This window comes from Bos javanicus, chromosome 13 (genome assembly GCF_032452875.1).
Source record: "Bos javanicus breed banteng chromosome 13, ARS-OSU_banteng_1.0, whole genome shotgun sequence".
Classification (NCBI taxonomy): domain Eukaryota; kingdom Metazoa; phylum Chordata; class Mammalia; order Artiodactyla; family Bovidae; genus Bos; species Bos javanicus.
In genome coordinates this window covers 31,394,611-31,421,471 of record NC_083880.1, presented here as the reverse complement: position 1 = coordinate 31,421,471, position 26,861 = coordinate 31,394,611, and the positions used below count along the sequence as shown (strand labels likewise).

Genomic DNA, 26,861 nt, shown 5'->3' with positions numbered 1-26,861 from the left:
AAAAAAAAAAGCTTTAATGGTTCACAAAAGAAAATACTGCAGATATGCATTTTTTTAATTTACCATTATGTTTCAGTCTCTATACATCTGAGTGCCCGTCGTGTTCCAGCCTGGGCACATTTAACCATTGACTAGGGAAAGCCTGGGGCATTAAGTCCTGTTTCTGGCTCTGTTAGGTGTGGGGGGACACTCAGGAGTCCAGCCAGACCCTGTTAGCCACGAGCTGCGGGAACGTGGCCCCGAGGCCCATCACCACGCCCAGAAACGTCTTCACGGCCGTGTTCCAGTCTCAGGAGGCCCCGGCTCAGGGCTTCTCTGCTTCCTTCGTGAGCCGTAAGTAGTACAGAATGAGGGGGTCCTTGAAAGGGCGTGGCTGCCATGGGCAGACCTGGGAAGGTGAGGGTCTCCTCCACGGTTGCTTAGGACCCTGGGGAAGGGCTTGAGTGAATCAATCACCTGATCCCGAGAGTGCACCCTTCCTTCCAATTCAGTGAGAATGGAACCGAATTCAACCGTAGCTCACTAGAGAAATGATGTAGAAGGCTTGAGTGCCACTCGCGAATGTCCAAAATGGACCCTGAAATCCGCAGGGGGGCAGGAATTGAGCAAAGTCCAGGAGGCTGTCATTAGTAGCCAATCAGTACTCCTGGCTCGCAGCACTTACCTGTCTGCATGGGACTCAGCTGGGGCTGTAAAAACACGGGCTTCACCCCAAGTTTGTCTGAATTCATAATTTCCCTGGCCAGGGACTTACATGTTTTAGTTTCTCACCCAGATGATTCTCATGCTCAGTCAACCTTGACAGTCACCTTCTTAAGGATTGTCTCTTCCTTCTCTGGTGGCTACTCCTACCAGGTAGAATAATGAGGCGTGGAGTTTTCAAGACTGAGACACAGTGGTGCATATGATTATTGACTGAGTTAAATCAGGTAGCCACTCTTTACAAACCACTGTTTAGGAAAAAGTTTGATGAAAGGAATTGGAGGAAATAACACAGTGAACAGGTATCCAGACTTGAATAAGAGGGTGGTGTAGAGGAATTAATGAAAGGCACCCCAGCCCTGATTTTAGGCCTTCACTTGGTTCATTATATTTGTGTATGTGTGTGTGTGTGTGTTACTAACAGCTTAAAAGAATACTGATGTTTTCTATCTACGTTAGATAGGAGTGTGTGGATTAACTAGTTAGTGGTTATAGAAAAATAAATGTCATTTTATTGGTTAAAAAAAAAAGGTAGTTCTCTTTATTTCTAACACCAGAGAATCATGTGAGAAATTGTTAAAGAGATGGGATTAGTAAATTTAACCATTTTATAAAGCAGGTATTATTTTTACAGCCGTATTACAATGGTAATGAGAAGAACATGTTTTTCTATAATATAATACTGTACTTTAAAACTTCAGTGTATTTATCAGGCACTGGTCACTTCTCATCCGTTTTATTCCTTTAGCTACATGAATCCTCTTCAATCTTTGCTAAGTTATCCTTTACCATCTTAAAATTGAGAGATTTGCAGTGGATATGTGGAAAAAATTCTACTTAGCCCAAAATTCTGCATCATTTTCTAAAAAATATATTGTTCTAATTTTGCATGCATACTTACTTTTAAATCAGAGCTCCATTCTTTTAGTTACCATTGCTTCCATTTGGAGTGTCTCAGAGAATATATCTTTAGAGCAGCGGTCCCCAACCTATTTGGCATCAGGGACCAGTTTCATGGAAGACAGTTTTTCCATGGATTGGCATGGGGGATGGTTTCAGGATGATTAAAGTGCATTAAATTAATTGTGCACTTTATTTCTATTATTATTACATCAGCTCCACCTCAGATCATTAGGCAGTAGATCACAGAGGTTGGGGACCCTGGCTGTAGAGAGCTTAGGAAAGTTGAGGCTTTCCTCACTGATGAAGAGTTACTGTCTGGGAGAACAAATGTTCTGAGAATACCTTTTTCTTCCCATGTAGGATGTGGGGGAAATTTCACTAGCCCTTCAGGTTATATCGTTTCTCCAAACTACCCAAAGCAATATGACAACAATATGAACTGCACCTACATCATAGAGGCTAGTCCCCTGTCCGTGATCCTCTTGACTTTGGTGTCTTTCCATCTGGAAGGTAAGTTTATTTTTATGTAAATTATAGTTGGTTCTAAATAAGTGAACGAGCAATAAGTAGAGACCGAGATTATCTAAAAATCACCATTTGAAGAAAACATGAAAAATATGAGAGTGGAGTTGATGTAAACTTGAATAAAATTCCATCCAGTATTTGAAGAACATACATATCATCCTATATATTCCAACCAGAGGTTAAAAAAAAAAAATAATGCAAGAGCTTTAAGAACACAAGCATCATCACGTAAATGGCCTAAAGAAAGTAAGTCTGAAATCTATTACATGTTAATCATGGTTTCTAATTTATTCATTTGCATTTATTCCACACAGGTACATGTACCTACACACAGTCATACACATGTGTGCACACACACACACACACACAATGAACTAACTAGCAAGAGAAACTTCACCACTGAGTCAAAGTATCAATAGGTACTCTGTAAATGTTGAGTGAATGAATTATTGACATTAATAAAGATCTGTGATCTAGTTTCATGAAATATAACTGTGAGATACCCTTTCCTCTCCTTTTTCATCCTCATCAGTTCCACAGGGATTGGGAAATTGCTAACCATAGCACCCCTTTGGGCTTACTCCTGACTGTTGGCAAAGGGGCCAGTGGAGCTGTGGTTTGAGTTGGGTTCTGACTACATGATACAACTTGATATTTAATTGGGTGGTGTCACACCACAGAGAAAAGATGGGCACCTTCAACCACTCAGTCATTTTAATATTTTTTACAAATTAACTTTTCATTTCTAAATCACAATTAATTTGTACATTTGCCAAGCTTCATCTGTCCAACCAAAATTTGCTTCTGTTTGGGTTGGTCTCCCGTGGCATGTAAAGTTAAATCTGGCAAAATGTTCTACAATATTCAGCCTCCAGAAAATTCATATCTCATAAAAATAAAAATGACTTATCAGTACTCATATGTTGATAAATTACATGAAGCCTCTCTCACTGGATCCTCTCTCTATGACCTTGTTTTCCTATAGCTCTACATATTGTAGTTTCTGACAAGCGTTTGCTGGAAAATGCCAAGTATGCATTGATGTCTGTCACTGTAAAAATGGACTAAGAAGTAAGATAGAATCTTCCCAGCATTTCCTAGCACAAAATTCCAGTAATATAAAAAGATGTTCATGATTTATAAAGTATTCATATTAGGGGAAGGTAAAGCAGTTTATATAAAAATCCAATTTTTTAATTTAAAATGAAGTGTAGGAATAAAATCTGTAAGGCTATTAAGCAGTACTTTAAAAGTTGTTACTATGGTGTCATAGATTGATAGGTGATATTTATTTCCTTCTTTATACCTTTCTGTTTTCTTTTATGAGTTAAAAACTATCAAAAACTTTTTAAAAAATTGAAGTATAACATGTAACATTATATTGGTTTCAGGTGTACAGTGTAATGGTTTAATATTTATATATATTTCAAAATGATCACCATGATCAGTTCAGTTCAGTTCAGTCACTCAGTCGTGTCTGACTCTTTGCAACCCCATGAATCGCAGCACGCCAGGCCTCCCTGTCCATCACCAACTCCCGGAGGTCACGCAGACTCACGTCCATCGAGTCGGTGATGCCAACCAGCCATCTCATCCTCTGTCGTCCCCTTCTCCTCCTGCCTCCAATCCCTCCCAGCATCAGAGTCTTTTCCAATGAGTCAACTTTTTGCATGAGGTGGCCAAAGTACTGGAGTTTCAGCTTTAGCATCATTCCTTCCAAAGAACACCCATGATAAATCTAATTAAATTCATCACCATACATTATATCTTTTCTATTATTTTTCTAATTGAGACAAAGTTATTTTAATAAGATGGGCAGAAACATGTGGCTTGGACTGTGCCCCTATATATGCATTTGTTCTCATTAAATTCCATAAACACGAGAATGTCATAGGCGGTGTAATTTAGACTAAAAAAAGATGATGCTGTCAAATATACTGTGTAAAATAGCCACACACAGCACTGCCAAAACCAATGGTATGTGTATGATTAGAAGGCAACCTGTATTTAGGGTGAACAGTAACTCCCTGAGTTTAGTTGACCAGGTAGGGTAAAGGGCTGAGCTTACTGTGGACTACCTGACCTGGGATGGGGGGTATTTTAATATTTTAGGACGGGTTTCAGTGCCAGAATGGCCACTTGCTAATGACATGACTTTATACAAACTACTTAATCTTTCTGGTAATCACTGTAATTTTTGCAAAAATATAAAATAGTACTTGTGAAAGTCAGATTGTGCCTGTAGAAACATATCTTGTGAATGATAATTCATCAGAGTGGCCATTTAAAAAATATTTATTATTTAAATTTATTTATGTGGCTGCACTGGGTCTTAGCTGCAGCATGCAGAATCTAGTTCCCCAACCAGGGATAGAATCTGGGCCCCCTATGTTAGGAGCTCAGGGTCTTAACCACTGGACCACCAGGGAAGTCCCAGAGTGGCCATTGTTTTGTTCTTTTTGGTGCCACCAGTCAGGATCTCCAGACACACCTTAATGTGAGTCACCTGCGAACAGATATTTGGTTTTTCCAGATTCAGTGATTTCTTCTTTACTGATGGATTTGCTCAGAATTGCCCAGTTGAAAAGATTACTTTGTATAAGATCATATCCTTATGATCATGTCTTGTGACATTTCTAGTGTTACACGTACTCAGCATTTCCAAACTGCTTAGTGAGTCATTTTCTGGCTTAGATTAAATGAATCATGATGAGTCCCCAAAAGGGCAACATTAATCAGATTTATTTTGTAATTAGATTCTTATCATTAATCATATCCATACCATAGTTCATTGAATACCATCAGCAAGTTAGAGATCCATTAGCTACAGTAAAAATAACCTTCCACCCACTTCTAAATGAGCCTCAAGAATTCATGTGCAGTGTATTGTGGTAAAACAGAGAGAGAATTGCTCTCAAGGAAAATCAGAGCCTGTCTATAGGAGCATCTGTCTTCCTAGCTGCTAGAGGCCATAGAACTGTTTCTGAAAGATTCTGTCCAAGGTATTTCTGAGTCCAAGCAGCCAGCAGAGCCTGTGTTGACTGGGTGGAGATGAACATTCTATTTCTGCTTTTTTTTTGGTGGTGGATTGACACAAAAGTTGAATTTGTCAAGGAAAAAATGATCTATTCCAGGCTATGAAATACTACAGGGAAACACCCTTGTCCATACGCTGTCTACTAAACACTGACAACTGGTTAGGAAAGATTTTACCTTTCAGGCTAGTTGAGGGCTTTTTGAAGCTTTTCCTACAGAGAGGTTACAAATGTTCACTGACCTACTTTCTACTAAACTGAGTTGCTCTGAAAGCATGTTATGGTATTTTATGTTGGCCTAGGTTTCTCTTTCTCCTTATTATTACATTTCCAATACTAGTCATTCTATGAACCACATACTTTTCTATACAATCACTACTGAACTATAACAATTTTAGGAAAGTCAAAAGTCATAGAAGAAATTTCTATTTGAGCTCTTAGAAGACTTTTAAAGTTACCTCAAGACTAAAATGGGTATTCTTAACAGTGCCTTCCAAAACTGTGAAATAAAAATAGAGATTTGACAAATTCAAAATGTTACTTTGGTCAAAAAGAAAACAGCAAAAACAGACAAAATATGAGAAAGTATGAGAGAGAAACCTCTAATGTTTACACTTATTTTGGAATCAGGTGTCATCAAGTACTCATTTTACTTTCCCAAATATTGAACAGTCTAAAAGTATGTTTTTCTGTTCTCATTATTCCCATGGCCAAGCAGATGCCTCCAAGGTGCCAGGAGGATTATAGGCCTTTTTTCTTTTTTTAACTTTATAGAAGAAAAAAAACACTTCACAGATGAGGTAACCTAAGGCAAACCTTTGCCTTCTGTGTCTTGGTTTCTCTATCATTAAAATTACTAGGCAAATTCTAAACTCAGTTTTTCTCTGATCCAGAGTATCTCTTGATAAGAACTGAATAGAGAGTAGTCCCTTGACACAGAAAATGGGGTTTTCTGCTTTCTGTCTTCCAGAGATGGTCTCAAAGGTCCCACAAGTAACAGAGCTAGACTTCCAGAGCAGCCAGTTGGCAAATCCTATGTAATATTTGCCTTAATTTTCCTTCATTAACTTATAAGTTCTGGTTGACAAGCTATGCATAATAGAAAGCCAAAAGGAAAAACAAGAGAAAATTTGGTTTCAGATTTTTTTTCCTTTTGCCCATTTTTCCCACCAAGAAGCAGGATAATTAACTTTCGTCCACCTTAGTTCACATTTCTCCTCCGTTTAAACTAATTTTTTTAAGTGGCATTATGCAGCTACTTACCACTTCTTTGCTTCCACAATTGTTTCTCAAGAAATCAAAAAGTAGGCCCATTTCACAATTCACTACTTTAGAAAGCATTGAGCAATGGTTCTTCTGAAATAGCTCCTGTTGATGTTTTATGCAGATTGGTCAAGCTCCAGCAGAGATGGTATAGTTGTGTGAGGTCCCTTGCTTGACTGCCTGACAAGACCTTGACCACACTCAGCCAAGCTGATCTCTGTACCAGGACCTGCTTATCCTTCCCAGGGGATCGTCCTCCACTGAGGAGTCCAGCCTGAAGCTACTCAGAGCTGCCCCCAATTCACATCCCTCTCCCGAGAGCCCTCTGCTATTTAACTGGGAAGACTTTAGCATATCTATAATATTATACTATTTCAACAAAAAGGATTTCCCACTATTTCTAGTCCTCTCTTAAATCTCTGCCTCTCCATGACTCTGAAAGAAAATCGAAGTCTGCATCTAAATTCCACAAGTTTCTATTATTTGCCGAATTACTCATCCTTGGCTTCCTTTCAGTTCTCTCCAAGTTCATGGAATCATAATGAAATCCAGAATTGAACATGGCTCTCTGTAATGAAGCCCAGAATAATGTGATAAAAGTTGTATTTCAAGACACTAGATAGAGCTTTACCCATTTCAAATAATACATGTGCTTTACAGTTTTTCAGGAGGATGGAAAATAGACATAAAAACAAATCATGGAGGATTATTTTATACTCAAAGATTTCAATAGTAAATATTCATAAAATCACAGACTGAAGATCAAATTCAGAGTGGCTGTAGTGCCTTGTCCCATGACATGAGCTCTTGTCCATGTAAACAGTGTCATTCCATTTCAGGTAACTACTTTTCCTGACAAGTTTTCACATGTCTGATTGAATGCTACCACCTGGCCATTAACTCAACTTTGAAATACATCTTGCTCCTTAAAGAACATTTTTTAAACCTTGACTAAGTTCTTTTTCTCTCCCTCAAAGACAATCATCTAGTTGCATTTAACTATATTCCACTTGGGAATTTTGCATATATTTTGATAATATATTCAATTGGTTCCCCTATGACTATGGACTTCAAGGAGATCCAACCAGTCCATTCTGAAGGAGATCAGCCCTGGGATTTCTTTGGAAGGAATGATGCTAAAGCTGAAACTCCAGTACTTTGGCCACCTCATGCAAAGAGTTGACTCATTGGAAAAGACTCTGATGCTGGGAGGGATTGGGGGCAGGAGGAGAAGGGGACGACAGAGGATGAGATGGCTGGATGGCATCACTGACTCGATGGATGTGAGTCTGAGTGAACTCCGGGAGTTGGTGATGGACAGGGAGGCCTGGCGTGCTGCGATTCATGGGGTCTCAAAGAATCGGACACGACTGAGCGACTGATCTGATCTGATGATTATGGAAAAGTGCTTAATATCATTATCTTCTTATGGTTTTGTCACCAAGTGTCTTCCCATTGAAGAATCAGTGATATTTTGATCTAATGCAGTGAGGTGATACGCAGAGCTCTACTGACATAGATTTGTGCCCAGTTACAAGCATTTCTATTCCACTCTTCATGGTAGAAGTCCCTTATCTATGTATAAACTTCGCTGTTATAGCCAAGTTTCTCACTAGCAGCACTTTAGCATTTGGGGTGGAGTCATTCTTGTGGTGGGAGGGCAGGGGGCCTGGGTGGCTTCCCTGAGCCTTATAGCGTATTTAGCAGTATCCGTCTACCCCCACCATGCCAGTGGCACACCCCAACATGACAGCAAAAAAAAAAAAAAAAATGCCTTCAGATATTTCCAGATGTCAATCAGAAGGCAAAATTGTCTCCTATTTATAATCATGGAATTAAAGGAGTCATTTTATAAGAAAGAAAATTCTGGATTGTTTCAAAATAGGATTTACCTCTTGTGAAGGTCTACCTGTTTCCTCATACCTGTGCTTACTTGGTAACTAGGGTGAAAGTAACCTTCAGGAAACTGAGTTAAATAGTGAATTATCAAAATGATTGTTGATTTTAATTTCTGTGTAAATTGCATGAATCTTCCTCACATTTTTGTGTGATCGTTTACATTGCTTCCGATTATTATTTATGTTGCTTCTGGTTGTTCCCTGCCCTGAACAGCTCACTCCGCAGTAACGGGAAGCTGTGTCAATGACGGCGTGCACATCATCAGGGGTTACAGCTTGTCTTCCACGCCTTTAGCGACCCTGTGTGGGGAGGACAGCCTGTCCCCTCTCACCACCTCTGGTCCAGTGCTGCTTAACTTCTACTCAAACTCACACACCACGGACTTGGGATTCAAGTTTTCCTATAGGATAACTTGTGAGTGACTGTAATGATGTAGTTTGGAATTTTCTTTTCTTTCTTGAGCAATTTCCACAGGAGATTTAATTGTGATTCATACATGACCAACTTGAAGATTCAGAGACTTTAAGGGAAAAAGTTATTAATTAGATACATGGTCTAAAAATACTTAGGTATTTTCCTTTTTAAAATGGGGAGGCCCTTTTTCATAAACTTTGACAGAACTACTCTTTGAAAACCAAATGGAAGATAGAGATTCAGTTTTGATCATTTTTATTTAGAATGAATAGCCACCTTTAGTTGTTTGTATGTAGCATAAAGTAACTTGTTTGACTTTAACTCTGGTGAAAGGCAATGCTTTATAAATTAAGAAAAAATGTAAGGGATGTTTTTATAGTCTCCTGGAAGGAAAGAGTTTTTTTTTTCTTTTTCTTTTTTTTTTTTTTTAGCAATATGTAAAAAGCACAAGTAAACAAAAAGGTTGATGTATTCAACTATGTGATAATTTGCAACTTCTCTATATCAAAGGCAAGATGAGAAGTCACATATTGGACAAAGATCTTTGTAGCTACCAAGATCTTTTCAGATTTTGGTAGACAGCTTGATCAATGTTTGTTTGAAAATCATAAGACTCCACTTCCCTGTTTTGAATGGTCTGTTCCTCTCCTGCAATAAACTTCATTGGTTTGCTAACAGCAAATTTTTCCCCCATGTCATCCCAACTCCAATAATGACATGGGCCAGAAAAAGATCTTGCAGAATGTTTGTTTGATCTTTACTTGACGAAACCCGTTGCTAAAGGTAGAAAGTCAAATCATTTTCTTTAAAAAAAAAATTATTGTTTCCATCCACAGAGGAGACTGAAAATGTTTATTTACTCATGAAGAAGGCCTTCACAATGTGTCCACATTAGCTGCCACCCAAGTCCTGACTCCATTTGTAATGTATGATTTTGTGTGGCTCTGGGGTTCTGTTGGCACAAACAGAATAGAGCCATGAACATTCCTTCCCCCAGCTGTCTGCTGAGTAAGGATAAGGGGTGGTTTGTTTTATTCTTTTGCTTCAGCTAGTGTTATGGAGAGTTTCCTCCCTGCTTTATATTCTTTTAGTCTTCAATCCCTCATTTTCCTAAAACACTGTGTAAAGGGTTCATGTTATCTATTCTGAGAGTCTCCTTTAAAGAGGGTTATTGATATTGAAATTTCAGATCCTGACAATGGACAAATTTAGGAGTTATTTAGGCATAGTTTTCAGAGACCATATAATTGTGTACAAGATGAAATAGAATAATGGCTACATAAATCTAACATTTAACTCACTGCAGATGTACCAAGAGGTCTCAGCACGTGAATTCTTATGGGCATAGAGGATAGCTTTCTCTGCAAGGTGGACTCAGCTAAGACAAAATAAACAAACAGACAAATAAATAAATAACCTTTATAACCTTAAATGGGAGCCACTATTTGGTTATCATTTCTAACAGAAGTAAATGGAACACATCCGTTGACAATATATCATCAGAGTATAGTAACCTTACTATAATTTTAGAATCACAATATATAATAAATATAAACCTTTCTTGCTGCAGTGAGAATAGGGCACTTTCCATCACTGGGTAATACAAGTTCATCCTTCTTACATGCAAGGTCAAACAAATAAAAATTCTATGTTTTTTTACAATGGAATTTCATTCCATTTTTACAGCTGTTGTTTTATTGCCTAGTAGGAATAACTAAGGGTTGTGGGCTATTAATTGCTGGCCTCAGGGCAAGGGATAGGCCTTGTTTCTTCAGTAAAACTTGTGTAAATATGGTCCTTACCAGTCTCAGGACTAGCTAGAAATACACAGGACCCAAGAGTTATGCATGTGAGCCCAAAAAGGAAACTTAGCTCCATTATTCCAAAAGTGATTTCTGGAACATCACCTTGTAATACTCTATCATGGACATAGGAGACTCCAATCTATATTATTTAAGATGTTTAGATCACAGTCCTTCCTGGGTTCATAAGCCCACGATGCGCCTTGCATTCAGCACACCTTTTCTAAACTTCCAGCCATCACTGTCATCTCTTTGCATCTGTCACTTCAGTGTAAAAGAAGGACGGTTCTATTCCAACACACGGAACATTCTCTCTCATTACCTTCACACTGGCCATTATTTTGGGCTCAGATTTATTCCATTCCAAGAGGTGCCTTGAAACATTCTTCCCTGCTTCTTACTGTTTCTTCCCTCCATGGCAGTGGGAAAGCATGAATTATTTGTAAACCCAATAAAGGGAGGTTTATATTGCTCTGAGACAAATGATTGTCTTCTCTCTTGGTGGTAACATAGTAAAGAATGTCTGACAATGACTTTCCTCTGCTTCGAGTCATAATCATTCTCTGCACATCCCCCACTTCTATCCCAGCCTGCGGTGGTGTGTTCAATCTCTCCACTGGAGTCATCAAGAGTCCTTTGTATACCTACTCCAACTACCCTGATGACGTGCACTGTCTTTACACCATCACTGTCAGAAGCAACAGAGTCATCCAGCTCAAGTACGTAAGACGCATTACTTTCTTGAGAAAACTGTTTCAGCTCTGTTTACAGAAAAGATATTCCTTTAATGATGCAGACTACTGATGCTCATCAGAGGTACGTATGAGAATCTGGAGGAAGAGAAAGCAAGTCTGTGGTGTGGTCCTGGTAGCCTAGGACATGGCCTCCCTACCCTCCACACAAGCCAGTGGTCATGCAGGGAAAAACAGGCACTCCACCAGCTCAAACAATTGTTGGAGTTTTCCAACAGTTTTAAAGGAGTTTATACAATGGGGTGTAATGTTATAAGCCTATCTCAAAGGGTATGGGGAGGGCAAGAGAAAGCAATTTTCATTTTGGAGACATATAATACTTGAAGAACTTTAATGACCACTTGCACCATTCTCTTATTTAGTTCTTCATACAATCATATGAGGTATATATTATTAATCTCACTGTACTGAAGAGAAAACTGAAGCTCAGGAGTATCACATAACTTTTCCAAAGTGATACACTATTACATGAAAAGTCAAAAAAATCCTTATCAGATTTCCTCCCCAAAACATGTCCTTTATCCTTCCATATGCTCTCTCAAAAGGTAAATTTTCTAACTACTTAAGAAATTCATTTTATTCCTGTTTCAGAATATTTCTAAACTGGTGCTCAACAAGGTATCTTATATCATCAGTAAATTCTCCCCTGATCCTGCCTACTTCCAACAAGACTGATTAAAGGAAAGTAACCTGCAGTTCTCCAAGTGATAAAGTTCACAATTGTTGTCATCCAAGATAATATATTTCTAACTCCTGTGTTTCAGTGATATATAGCATGTGGTGGAAAACTCTGAAAGTTGCTGTAGTTTATGGCAATATAGAATTTTTTATAGATGCTTAATGGGCTAGGACTCCTCCTACCTCTGTCCCTCCTATATGACTGTGATCACATTCTCTCCCCCAAGTCATAAACTCTCTGCAGTTTACCTCCAGAGACTCACATATCAAATGGGTCCTTGGACTGTAAGATGGGTCTTATCAGGGGAGGGGCTACAGGCTGGATCCTGAAGAACGCTGCAGCTCCCACCAGAGACTGTTTAAGGACGCCATGGCCCAAAGCCAAAAATCCTCTAAGTCCTCAGAACAAAAGCATAAACAACAACTGCCGGATGGCCAGGAGCAAGAGGTCTGTGAAGGGATCACCTGCTAAGAATGGAAGCTTAAGGGATAGTTCTTGTCATTTGCCATCATGGCCCAATATTTGATTCTCACATGTGTAGGATTATAGCATATGCTATAATATATATATAGGCCCTGGGGCTCACCATAGTCAAAGGTCAGAGCAGTATGTCTGGAAAACTATTTATTGTATTCTTTCTAAGAAACTATATTCTATGAAACAGATACTTTCTTAGGTACCGCAGAAGTTGTAGACTGTAGTAAAACAGATTTTTCAAGGCTCTCAAAATAGGCCAGCTTCATGAGGTTTTCTGGGTTAATGGGTTTTTCCAGATACTTTCTGTGCTGTCATGGGAAAATGATACAAACCCGAAAAAGCTTTGAATCCCTCCTGGAAATTCAGGTTTTTATCTTTGTTCATGGATTCATGTTGTGGAAAATAAATGTATTGTCTATAGAAAATAAGAATGAAAAAAGTATTTTTGGAAGTTATCTAGTAATTGTTTTGCCCTCTTCTATTACAGGAACATTAAATGTTGCACATGGTTAAAGAAAATTAAGAAACTTTTCATCTTGATCTTTATCATCAGTTTGAAAACATTCATCCAACCAAAACATATTGTATCATTTTAACATACTGTATCATTTTTTCTTAATCCTCTCTAATCATGAGATATTTAAACAAGTATTCCATATTATATGCTATTTATTACAGAGGCTTTGCCAACAAAGGTCCATCTAGTCAAGGCTATAGTTTTTCCTGTAGACATGTATGGATGTGAGAGTTGGACTATAAAGAAAACTGAATGCTGAAGAATTGATGCTTTTGAGCTGTGGTGTTGGGGAAGACTCTTGACAGTCCCTTGGACTGCAAGGAGATCAAACCAGTCTATCCTAGATGAAGTCAGTCCTGAATATTCATTGGAAGGACTGATGCTGAAGCTGAAACTCCAGTACTTTGGCCACCTGATGCTAAGGACTGGCTCATCTGAAAAGACCCTGATGCTGGGAAAGATTGAAAGCAGGAGGAGAAGGGGATGACAGAGTAGGAGATGGTTGGATGGCATCACCAACTCAATGGACATGAATTTGAGTAAACTCCTGGAGTTGGTGATGGACAGGGAGGCCTGGCATGCTGCAGTCCATGGAATCGCAAAGAGTTGGACACAACTGAGCAACTGAACTGAACTGAACAGAGGCTAGCAAAAACACACAAAACAACAAACAACCCACCAGATAACAAAAACATCTGAGACAGAAGAAGAACCTATCAAAATAATGACATGATATCAAATAACTTAAATAGATTTTTTAAAAAAAGCTATAATAAACCCACCATAATTCTGAAGAAAATCTAGGAGAATATATACCTGAATAGTTGGTTCACTTTGCTGTACATCAGAAACTAACACAACATTGTAAATCAACTATACTTCAATAAAAAAAGAAAAGAAATACTATGTTAAGCAATAAAAAGAAAAGTCAGGGATGTATCTGTCAGGATAGGTTAAAAGTGGTAACAAACAACTCCAAAGCACAGTAGCTTAACTCAGCAAGTTTCTTTCTCACTTGTATGAGTGTGTCCAGAGTGGTGTAGCAAGGAATCACCTCCTAACATGGTCACTCAGCCACCCAGGTTGATGGAAACTCATTTTACATTTGCTTCCATGATCATCACTGCAGTGGAAGGCAATGTGCAAATTGAGTAGTAGTTCTTAGAACTTCTTCCAAAAGGAATATGCATGACAACTGTTTACATTTCTGGGGCCAAAATATCTCTTAGGGCCACGTCAGACCTCTAGTGTTTGTCACAAAAAGACAATCCTAATAAATGTCAGGAAGGTCTAGAGCTGGGATGACTGGTAACATGCCCATGATGACTACAGTGATCTGAAATGTGAATTACTGCTTACCTCAGTAAAGTGAGATGCAAGAGAATTTAATTCATTCTTTTGTACCATTGGTTTCTTATATTTTTTTTCTGAGGAATAACTTATTTCATATTCCTGGTTTTCAAAATCACAGAAATAATAATCTTTTGTTGGGTCTGTTCTTTTCCTTTTCTTTCTTTCTTTCTTTTTTTTTTTTTTAGCATCTTCTTTATGCCAGGTCTTCCTGGGTGGCTCAGACGGTAAAGCGTCTGTCTACAATGTGGGAGACCTGGGTTCGATCCCTGGGTCGGGAAGATCCACTGGAGAAGGAAATGGCAATCCACTCCAGTACTATTGCCTGGAAAATCCCATGGACAGAGGAGCCTGGTAGGCTACAGTCCATGGGGTCGCAAAGAGTTGGACACAACTGAGTGACTTCACTTACTTATCCCAGGTACCCTAGTTTGGTTTTAGTTATATATAGCTTCATTTAACCTTAGAATAAAGTCTGTTTTAAAAGAAACAGAGTGTAAGAATGAAAATGAAGCTCTGCTTCTCAAACCAGCATTTTCCCACTCTGTTATATTAGCATCCTTCCCATAAATAAAGAATAGGATAATAGTACCACTTGATGTCACAAAAGTAACAAGGGAGCAGAGTAAATACCATATTTTTAATGAGACTGGGAAACTAAAGTGTTGCTCAAATGATAAATGAGTATCAGTTCAGCTTGTCAAAGCTTAATGTCAAAGAGACTTACTATGTCCTTGACTATAAGATCCTGGAAATCCAGAGCTGTGTCTTACTCATCTGTGTATTCCAAAAGCTTATCATCAGTTCAGTTCAGTCCAGTCACTCAATTGTGTCCAACTCTGCAGTCCCATGGACTGCAGCATGCCAGACCTCGCTGTCCATCACCAACTCCAGGAGTTTACTCAGACTCATGTCCACTGAGTCGGTGATACCATCCAACCATCTCATCCTCTGTTGTCCCCTTCTCCTACCACCTTCAGTCTTTCCCACATCAGGGTCTTTTCAAATGAGTCAGTTCTTCGCATCAGGTGAACAAAATATTGGAGTTTCAGCTTCAGCCTCAGTCCTTTCAATGAATATTCAGGATTGATTTCCTTGAGGATGGACTGGTTGGATTTCCTTGCAGCCCGAGGAACTGTCAAGAGTCTTCTCCCACACCACAGTTCAAAAGCATCAATTCTTCGGCACTCAACTTTATAGTCCAACTCTCACATCCATACATGACTACTGGAAAAGCCATAGCTTTGACTAGATGGACATTTATTGGCAAAGTAATATCTCTGCCTTTTAATATGCTGTCTAGGTTGATCATAACTTTACTTCCAAGGAGCAAGCGTCTTTTAATTTCATGGGTGCAGTCACCATCTGCAGTGATTTTGGAGCCCCAAGACATAAAGTCTTTCACTGTTTCCACTGTTTCCCCATCTATTTGCCATATTCTAGTCTCTCAAAAAATTTCCTCTAAACTTTTGAACTGATCAGTAAAATAGTATATTATTTCTAATGTTTCCTAGCAAGTGAATCGTGGATGCTCGTTAACCTTTGTCCTATCTTTTTTTAAAAAATAAGAGCTAAAGCTATAATTTAATGGAAGTACAAACGGAGAACATCACTATTAACCAGGTTCATTTCACAGGTTCAATGATTTTGATGTGGTTCCCTCGGCTTCCTGCTCTGAAGACTACTTGGCAGTTTACGATGGTTCTAACATCAGCGATCCCCTTCTCGGCCAATTCTGTGGCTCCAACCTTCCACCAAATATTAGGAGCAGCAATAATAGTATGTTCCTGGTGTTCAAGACAGATTCAATTCAAACAGCAAGAGGTTGGAGGATAACTTTCCGGCAGACATTGGGTAAGAATTTTGGACCTGTAAATCTGTTTTTTATAACTGTTACTGTTCTGCTTTAATTTTTTTTCACCTGCCTAAAGTTGCTCTTCATTTAAGTTTAGAGGAATATGTCACATAAAATTTTGGTTTTAAAAATTACATATAAGGTATGTTGAGTGAAAAAAAATGACGCAACAAATGTGTCTCTCTACTATTTAAAGATGAAGTCTGTTTACAGCAGTATCTCAAATGAGACTTGAGTCTCATTATCACCCATGAAAATAGTGGGAGTTGAGCCTGTAGGTAGCAAGGGCCAGATTAAAAAAAAAAAAAAAAAAAAAGGGCCTTGTGGCCTGCGTTGACTTTATCCTTAAAATGGTGAGGAACCTGGGAGAATTTTAAGTAATGCATGTCCAGACTCTGCTTCTAGAAGCATCATAGTGGTAGCAGGGTAGAGAAAGGCTTGGTGCTATGTGCTTAACTGTTCAGTTGTGTCCAACTCTTTGCAACCCCATGAACTGTAGCCCACAAGGCTTCTCTGTCCGTGGGATTCTCCAGGCAAGAATACTGGAGTGGGTAGCCTATCCCTCCTCAGGGGTTCTTCCCAACTCAGGGATTGAACCCAGGTCTCCCACATTGCAGGTGGATTCTTTACCATGTGAGCCACCAAGGAAGCCCAAGAATACTGGAGAGGGTAGCTTATCCCTTCTCCAAGGAGACTTCCTGACCCAGGAATCGAACCAGGGTCTCCTGCATTGCAGGCAGATTCTTTACCAACTGAGCTATCCAGGAAACTGAGAAAGACTCCGAGGACTCATTAACCTCTAAAGGAAGAAGCTCATTACAGAATTCTAGATGAGGAAGGTTGAAAGCTCGAACTAACACAGGGTGAATAGAAACAGAAGGAAAGGTGAAAAATCTCAGAGATACTCAGAAGGTAGAATACTCTGGAAGTACAGTGTTGGGAACTTGATGCTTATTAATGAGGACATGAGTTGAGAATGACTTTTTGTGGGTAGCTCGCTGATTAGTAGGGGCTTCCCTAGTGGCTCAAAGGGCAAAGAATCTGCCTACAATGTCGAAGACCCAGGTTTGATCCCTGGGTTGAGAAGATCCCCTGGAGAAGGAAATGACAATCCACTCCAGTATTGTTGCTTGGAGAATTCCATGGACAGAGGAGCCTGGCAGGCTACAGTCCGTGGGGTTGCAAAGAGTTAGACATGATTAAGCGACGAACACTTTCACTTTCTTTCACTAGTTAGTGGTGCCTTAGGAGGCTGAGGTTTAGGGAAGAAATATTATATTTGGTTTGGATCATTTTGGGTTGGAAGATCTATGAGATATCTAAATGGAGAAATACAGGAGGAAATTGAAGCTTGAGAAGCAATTTGGGCACAAGGTAGTAATCAGGGAGCCCTTTAAAGGTAAAAGAGAAATCCAGATGAGAGGCTCAATCAAAAATAGCACCCCTGTAATAGCACTGCTTCTGAGAAATAATTATCTGTAAATATGAGCTTAGAACTTTTTTTAAAAAGCTTTTTATTTTGTATTGAAAGGGTTAGTTGCTCAGTCGTATCCAACTCTTTGTGACTCCATGAACTGTAGCCCATCAGTTTCCTCTGTCCACGGGGTTTTCCAGGCAAGAATACTGGAGTGGTTTGCCATTCCCTTCTCCAGGGGATCTTCCTTACCCAGGGTTTTAACTAAGGTCTCCTGCATTGCAGGCAGATTCTTTACTATCTGAGCCACCGGGGAAACCCTATTTTGTATTGGGGCATAGCCAATTAACAATGTGGTGATAATTTCAGGTGAACAGTGAAGGGACTCAGCCATACATATACATGTATCCATTCTCTTCCAAACTTCCCTCCCATTCCAGGCTGCCACATAACATTGAGCAGAGTTCCCTGAAATATACAGTAGGTCCTTGTTGGTTATCCATTTTAGCTTAGAAGTTTAAGTTTATTAAAATATAAAGTAGCTAACCAGTTCTCTGTTTATCTGTACTTGTAGCATCAGTGGCACAGTCTAAGGTCATTTATATCTGATTCTGGGAAGTGTTCTGATTCTTCACTTTGAATATAGAAGTGATCAATGTTCTAAAAACAAAAAGCTCACAAAACAAATCACTTACTGTGACTACTCAGAGAGACCTGGGGCGTTTTCTATAATAAGAATTCTACCTCAGTGTTCAAACTCTTTCTTTCTGTTTACCCCATGTTGTGCCAAACCTTCTTCATGCCTCTGATAGCAATCAGAGCTTACCTTCACCTTCTTTACATTTGGTATGTGATTTTTGTCATGCATTTCTCAAGGGAAGCAATTAGACATTTGTGTTTTGAAGTCTTCCCAATAAAACGCAGACATTGTGACAAATGGAATCAGAAAATCAGAAACCCTACTTAGCTGTATCAACAATAACTTGAAAGCAAGTCTTATGGGTAGACAGGGAGCATTCATTTCCTTAATAGAATTGCCTAAGTGAAATGGCATACAAAACACGGAAGGCTATTTTGAAAAAAACTTTCCTTTCCTTTGGAGCTTTTTTGCACAAAAGAACTCATATATCCATGCCTTTAGCACAGACTTTAGAATCAAATGACATGTAATTGCATAGCTCATTCTGCTGCTGCTACTGCTAAGTTGCTTCAGTCGTGTCCGACTCTGTGCGACCCCATAGACGGCAGCCCACTAGGCTCCTCTGTCCCTGGGATTCTCCAGGCAAGAACACTGGAGTGGGTTGCCATTTCCTTCTCCAATGCATGAAAGTGAAAAGTGAAAGTGAAGTCGCTCAGTCATGCCCGACTCTTAGCGACCCCATGGATTGGAGCCTACCAGGCTCCTCTGTCCATGGGATTTTCCAGGCAAGAGTACTGGAGTGGGGTGCCATTGCCTTCTCCGTAGCTCATTCTACCCACTTTCAAATTGTTTTTCTTTTTCCTAATATATTCTCACATGATCATTGAAGTCCTCTTAAAGCACTCTATATGGTCGTCACATGCGTGAAGCTTAGTCAGTGTTACCTAACCTCATGAATTATGATGTTTTTCTCAGCTACAAAAAGACATTTTGGGACTTTATGTGATTTTACTGAACTGAAGTAGTGCAGAGGGAAAAATCGTGCACTGTCAAAGCCCCTGCTGCTAAGTCACTTCAGTCGTGTCCAACTCTGTGGGACCCCATAGACGGCAGCCCACCAGGCTCCCCCGTCCCTGGGATTCTCCAGGCAAGAACACTGGAGTAGGTTGCCATTTCCTTCTCCAATGCATGAAAGTGAAAAGTGACAGTGAAATCACTCAGTCCTGTCTGACCCTCAGCGACCCCATGGACTGCAGCCTTCCAGGCTCCTCCGTCCATGGGATTTTCCAGGCAAGAGTACCAGAGTGGGGTGCCATTGCCTTTTCTGTCAAAGCCCCTGCTTACCCATAAACACTGGACACTTTCAGTCAATAACTGTTTTCCTCTGGTCACAGAGAGAAGGTTTACAGGCAGAGAGCAGAAATGTGGTTTCATTGCTTACCAGCCATGTGCTACCCCTGCATGCCCATCACCTCTTCCTTTTTAAAAAATATTTATTTGGCTGCACTGGGGCTTAGTTGTGGCACATGGGATCTTTAGTTGTAGCATGCAGGATCTAGTTCCCTGACCAAGGATCGAACATGCACCCTCTGCATTGGTAGAACAGAATCTTAGCCACTGGACCACCAGGGAAGTCCCCCTCTCACCTCTTCTTCATGTATAAATGCCATCAGCCACTTGGGAATATTTAAAGAATAATTTTAAGTATGTTTAGTGGTTTTTTATTTTTTTACTGAACACCTGAGTATTAAAATTTTGTACTGTTTTGATCTTAAAAACCTTTCAAGACCGTACATATAAATTCACTGTTTGCTCTGCATAGCCTTTCAGTTTGATTTGGTTTTTGTTGTTTCTGGTGAGGAAAAGGGAGAGGAACCATTAAGGGTATGATGAATTCTAGGGTTTATAGGATATTTTCACTACAGGTCTAGATAAAAATCTTAAGCTTGGCTAATAAGATGCACTTTTCACCTCAGTGTCATCCATTTCAAACTGCCCTGAGCATTCTGTAAAGAGAGAAAAAAACGACTTTATGGATGGGACAGCATATTTTTATTTCCAAAACTGTTGGTTTAGCCTGGAAAGCAGTGTTTTCCCTGAATAAATAATTGATGTGAAATGGACGCCATTTTAGTCAGCAGCAGCTCACTTTCATTCATCTTGACCTAAACCCTAGAGATTTACAAATTTGCTATTTCACTTCCACACTTGACAATCAGTTCAGTTTAGTTCAGTTCAGTCGCTCAGTCGTGTCCGACTCTTTGCGACCCCATGAATCGCAGCACGCCAGGCCTCCCTGTCCATCACCAACTCCCGGACTTCACTCAGACTCACATCCATCGAGTCAGTGATGCCATCCAGCCATCTCATCCTCTGTCATCCCCTTCTCCTCCTGCCCCCAATCCCTCCCAGCATCAGAGTCTTTTCCAATGAGTCAACTCTTCTCATGAGGTGGCCAAAGTAACACTCGACAATACTATATAAATCTGCTATAATTTTCCAGAAGTCAGTTAAGTGCCGACTCATACAATTTTGTAATCATTAGGTAACTTCTTGTACACGTGTTATATTTATATTGCTAATAGGTCAGAACAAATTTGAGGGAAATATCCCCCTGGTTTGTTGCTAATGAATTATGTGGTAAAATCGGGTCTCCTCTTTAATGGAGCTTCTGCTATGAAGGGCCACTTGCATGGAGTGGAAGGTAAGGAGGAAACAAAGTCAGCCCTTCCCGGGGGCTGACACTTTCCTGTGAAGGACACCTGCCTTCTCACTTTCCCCATCAGTCCTACTCTACATGAATAAGTGATTCTGGATAACTGATAACCAGGGACCTAGTCATCCTGAGCTCCTGGGATCTGTGGATATCTGAAATTATCTGCAGATCTGAGCCTTTCTCTGGAAAGAAGACAAATCTTTCATCCAGTTGTCAGTGGTGTCTGTAATCCCATGAACTTTAAACAGGCATCAGTCCTGTGGATTGTGCTGAAGTGGGCAAGCCCCACAGGGCACAGCTGACACTCATGAGTATCCATTATTCTGTCCACTTCTGCTTGTTTAGTTCTGCCCCCCCTTCATCACCAGGGTTTGCTTCCACCCTGGCTGTGCTTACCTAAGTCACTCACCCAACATTTCAGATCCACAGACATGCTTTTAAGTCATCAAAGCCCCCTTTTCTTCTTATTTTACTGATCTCACACCAGAGTACTGTCCAGTCAGTCTGTTTTTGACATGCTCATCACATTAGGCATGAGAATCAGTGATTCAAAGTATGTATTCTGACTGTGTTGCACCATAGTCAGTACATGCTAAAGTGCTGCAGAATACATTACTTAAGAAAACAAGTTTAGTGACTATGTTCAGCTTTTATCCACTAAAAAAAGATCAACTTGAATTATTACTATATTCTGTCTTTCAAGAATTTGATGGGGATGCAGTAGGTAATTTCTGTAAAGTACCTGAGATGTCAAAGAGGACTGATATATATCAGAAAGTAATATTAAAGCTCTGAATTTCTATAAGGTTCTATGACCTACCCCACTCTCTCTCTAAGGCAGAGGAGGGGAGATAGGGTTATTATTATCAACAGCACTCCTGGGTGCAATTATTTCATGTTCTTTTATATTCACCATGCACTTAAATCTAACCAGCAAACCCTAAAGTATGTTTTATAACTTAACGCCAAAATCAGAAGCTAAATTCCAATAAAATTCCAAAGCCTGGCAGACACCTGGGCTTCCTGGGTGGCTAGTGGTAAAGAACCTGCCTGCCAATCTAGGAGAAGAAAGAGACACGGGTTCAATCCCTGGCTTGGGAAGATCCCCTGGAGAAGGGTTTGGCAACCCACTCCAGTATGCTTGCCTGGAGAATTCCATGGACAGAGGAGCCTGGAGGGCTACATACAGTCTGTAGGATAGCAAAGAGTCAGACACAACTGAAGCGACTTAGCACACCCAGCAGACACCTAGCACATAGCTGTTACTCTATCAATATTGGCTATATGAATGAATTAAAGAACAGATGGATAATGTAAAGTTACATTACATTATGTATTCTATGTATGTGTTATACATTATATTGTATCTAGATTCATCTCATTCTCAACATGGAGTCGTGGTACAGACAGTTCTGCTATTACTCGGGGTAGTGACCTGGATGACTTTCATCCTTAATTAGGTCAGACTCAGCACTCGGGTCATGTGTGTCTGGTCTTTTGATTTTTACCTGCTGTCTTAATATTTGGAGAAGGAAATGGCAACCCACTCCAGTATGCTTGCCTGGAAAATCCCATGGACAGAGAAGCTTGGTAGACTACAGTCCATGGGATCGCAAAGAGTCGGACATGACTGAGCAACTTCACACTCACTCCTTAATATTTGGAAACTGTCTCTCAGATGTGCTGCAAGAAAACAGGTGGCAGTGGTGGGAAGAAGTTGAGGCAGTTGAACAAGAGTAACTTGTAAGAGAGGACAGGAGAGATGGAAAGGTATACAGAGAAAGCTGATGACAGTCTGGGGCTCCAAAGATGGAAAATAAAACCACAAGGAGGCAAATGTAACAACATCTCAAATTCAGATTTTTGCTTCTAGTTATTTGTAAATTTCATAGTTTGGGTGTTAAGTTTGGACTTTGAGAGGCATTCTAAAGTTCTATGGCTAAACATTAAAAAATAATAATAATAAATAAAAACATTTAGCGACACTAGCAATGTTTCTGTGTCTCTTTGGTCCTCCCTAGCAGCCTGATGGGAGAAGGCAATGGCACCCCACTCCAGTACTGTTGCCCGGAAAATCCCATGGATGGAGGAGCCTGGTAGGCTGCAGTCCATGTGGTCGCTAAGAGTCAGACACGACTGAGCGACTTCACTTTCACTTTCCACTTTCATGCATTGGAGGAGGAAATGGCAACCCACTCCAGTGTTCTTGCCTGTAGAATCCCATGGACCGAGAAGCCTGGTAGGCTGCAGTCCATGGCGTCGCACAGAGTCGGACACGACTGAAGCGACTTAGCAGCAGCAGCAGCAGCCTGATATTAGCTGCCAGGTGACATTACTTTTAAAAGTACAATTACAATAAGGTAGTTGAATTACTAAGTGAATAACTTTGTAAGCCACTACTTAGGTAACCCTCGGTTTAGCAGTAATGGGGATATTACGCGAAAGCAGTGTTGTTTGTCTGTTCTCTTAAAGTCATTTGCTCCCTCTGATGAAGTCTGACAATGAGATGAGCTGAAACTGTAAACCCATTTGCAGAAAGCTCAACTAAGCTTATTTCTGCTCTTTTTAAGTATTGCAGCTTTCACTGGTGATTAGGTTCCTCTTGGGAGATGATGTCAAAGGCAAGGTTTCTCCTTTGTGGGTTTTATTGACAAGGGTTTTTGCTGAGCCCTGGATGTGGAAATATGCTAAAGAAACCACCAAATGCTTAGTTCACCAAAACCATACCAAAGCCAGATCAGCCAAAAAAAGGGAAAGGTTTTTATTAAAATGTATTCCAATATCAGTCTGTGTTCTCACTCTCCACCCGCCTCTTGAATGATCATATTGCTGCCCCTTGAAGGATAGGGTTGTCATTGGGAAAATAAAACCAGATGGCATTGTGAAAACCAATCTCAGTGATAAAATCGAGTTAATAGTAAATTATAACACTTTGAAAAGCACTGAAAAAAACAAGAAGCTAGCAAACAGTTATTCTGCATATCCAAAACTGCTCCAGCCCTTCTAAAAATGCACACCTCATCAGACAACTGGGTGTTTGGGGTTAAATTATTTATAAGCATAGGTTTCCTGTAATAATCATTATCCTTATTCACTGGTCCTGGCTTTGATATAGTATTTCCAGGAACATACAAGCAGACTGTCTTGTTTATGCCTGGTCAGCATAAACACTGAAGAAGATTCTTTGGTTGTAAATCAGTTGTTTAGAGATAAAACATTATCAGGGACTATATTCTTCTCTTTGTTCTGTTACCTTTGTGTGGGAGCTTTAATTTCAGCTCACTCCCAGGTGAAGAGGTCCTGGTTGTCCACCTGTCACTAAGCTTCTACAAGAGGTGCTTTGCATGGGTTTTCTCATCTGATCCTCACAACCACCCATGAGACAGAATGGATTATCCCATTTTCGAAGGGAGGAAAAGAGAAGTTAGGAGATTAAGTACTTTGCAGTCAAAGAATTCGTAAGAAGTAAAGCCAACCTTGGAATCAGGTAGGACTGTCTCCTAAATTCATCCTTTTTCTCATCTGCCCACATGGTTTCCACATAGATCAGTAAACACACTCAGGATGACAAGAGATTCTGGGGGTGAGTTTTCTCAAAAGCAAGTCATTTCTTTCCTCACTCTTTAGAGAGAGAGAACTATTGATATTTTTCTTCATTCTCATCTTCTCATTTGACTTTGCCTGCTTTCCAAATTGTACCTAGTCCTAAACAGAGCATTTAATTTACTAATGTCAGTGTGTTAGTCGCTCAGTTGTGTCTGAATCTTTGCAATTAATTGTCATGGACTGTAGTCCACTAGGCTCCTCTGCCCATGAGATTCTCCAGGCAAGAATATGGGAAAGGGTTGCCATTCCCTTCTCCAGGGGATCTTCCCAACCCAGGGATTGAACCCAGATCTCCCACACTGCAGGCAGATTCTTTACCATCTGAACTGCCAGTTTAATTTACTATTACTATATAAATATTGTAGTAAGAGTCACTGCTTCCTCCTTACCAGAAGGAAAGGAAAATATATATTTTACTAAAATATACTGTTTATAAATAATGTACTATAGCAAAATTTTATATTTATGTGATATTTATATTTATATGAATATATTTTATATCATAAATATATTATACATAATATATATTTGTAGTATTTATATTTTAAGTAATACTTATATTTCTATGTATATATATACACACATACAGTAAAAAGCCATTATCTTTCTAATGTTGACAAACATCACATCTATCATATCAGCTTTGCACATATGGCATAACGGTAAAGAATTAGCACAAGTATGTGGAATATAATTGCATTGGAATATAAGGGTAATAAATTTCTATATAACAAAAATCTCTACCTCCAAATTATAGCTTCCAGTTTAGTAAAAATTTCTCAAAATTCTCATGGCTAATAGTTGGTAAAGAATTCACCTGCAATGCAGGAGACCCCGGTTCAATTCCTGGGTTGGAAAGATCCCCTGGAGAAGGGATAGGCTACCCACTCCAGTATTCTTCGGCTTCCCTTGTGGTTCAGATGGTAAAGAATCCTCCTGCAATGTGGGAGACCTGGGTTTTATCCCTGGGCTGGGAAGATCCCCTGGAGAAGGGAAAGGCTACCCAATCCAGTATTCTGGCCTGGAGAATTCCATGGATTGTATAGACCATGGGGTCGCAAAGAGCTAGACACAACTGAGCGAATTTCACTTTCACAAAATTCCAGCAAAATTAAGGAATTTGGGCATTTACTTTTATGCTATAATCCTAATTGGCATTCTTACTATATGCTCTAGTTTACCAACTGGGAAACAGAGTTACATAGAAATTGACTTGGCAGGGTCTCTTAGCACATCTTGAGCAGAATTGGGGAAATAATCCCTGTGGCCATTAAATAGCTCTGCCATCAGAGTCATAGAATTTAAATATCAATAGTATAATGTGCAATCTAATGTATCACTGAGAACAGCAAAACAATTCCATGCCCTTGTTTACATTATTAGACGCTATTGTATATTTGGTCTGGATCGATGAATTTCACATCGTTTCTATTGTAACATATTATGACTGTTGAATGGCACACTGCTCTTAATCCTGCTCTCTCTAAATAGAACATTTTCTCATTTCTTTCTAGCTTTTGACTTTGTCAATGATGAGAAAAGTCATACTTCTAAGTAGTGTTGCTGCACGTTAAAGTGTCTGGTGTTTTAAAAATTTTTATATTTTCTCTGCCTTCTGAAATTCAGCATTAGGAGAATGGATTTTCTTAAGAAACAGACCTAACATCACTTATAACTTCAAGTTTTTAGCTAAACAAGCATTTTCCTACAAAAAACTACCCCTTTGGCAGTGTTTCAAATCTTGTGATGATATTTTTTGATGTTGTTCTGCTAATTGTTTCTTCACAATGAGATATGCCACAAAAGTCAACTAAGTTAGCTTTGAAACAGGCTAATACATAAAACCAGAAAGTTATATATAGACATACACACACACGAACACATGCCTAATATGTTTGCAGCATAGTTACAGCTTTATAATTCAAGAAATATATTTAACCCCAAGATTTCCCCGTATAAACTTAGATTAGACAGCAAAGATCCATCCAGTAAGAACTATCTATATATTCTCTATGCATTCCTTAATTGCTTATTCAATAGCATTCACCATTTTCTATGCAGGCAGTGAGCTTTTCTTTGGGGACACAAAGATGAATTCAACAAAGTCCTGGTTTTTGAGAATCTTATTCAAGAGTCAGGAAAGAATTGTAAATTATGCATGGCAAATGCTTTTGTCAGAAGTATGTGCAGAGGACAGCAGAGGCAGGAAGAAAGGGATCTGAAGTACACTGAGTAAAATTTTTTAAAAACACAGGAAAAAAAAGTTCCAGAAAGCACTGCAGAGAATGATGACTCCTGACTTGTAGTTAGTG

At 39.5% G+C, this 26,861-nt stretch overlaps 1 protein-coding gene across 1 annotated transcript in view; it reads left to right on the top strand.

Moving 5' to 3' along the window:
* The window catches only part of CUBN (cubilin), a 263,943-nt gene that overhangs the window by 201,325 nt on the left and 35,757 nt on the right, over positions 1 to 26,861 (top strand). The window contains exons 55-59 of the mRNA XM_061436135.1: positions 177 to 333; positions 1,966 to 2,115; positions 8,541 to 8,741; positions 11,133 to 11,262; positions 15,955 to 16,172. Of these exons, the coding sequence (XP_061292119.1) occupies positions 177 to 333; positions 1,966 to 2,115; positions 8,541 to 8,741; positions 11,133 to 11,262; positions 15,955 to 16,172 (856 nt within the window). The remainder of the gene's footprint in view (positions 1 to 176; positions 334 to 1,965; positions 2,116 to 8,540; positions 8,742 to 11,132; positions 11,263 to 15,954; positions 16,173 to 26,861) is intronic.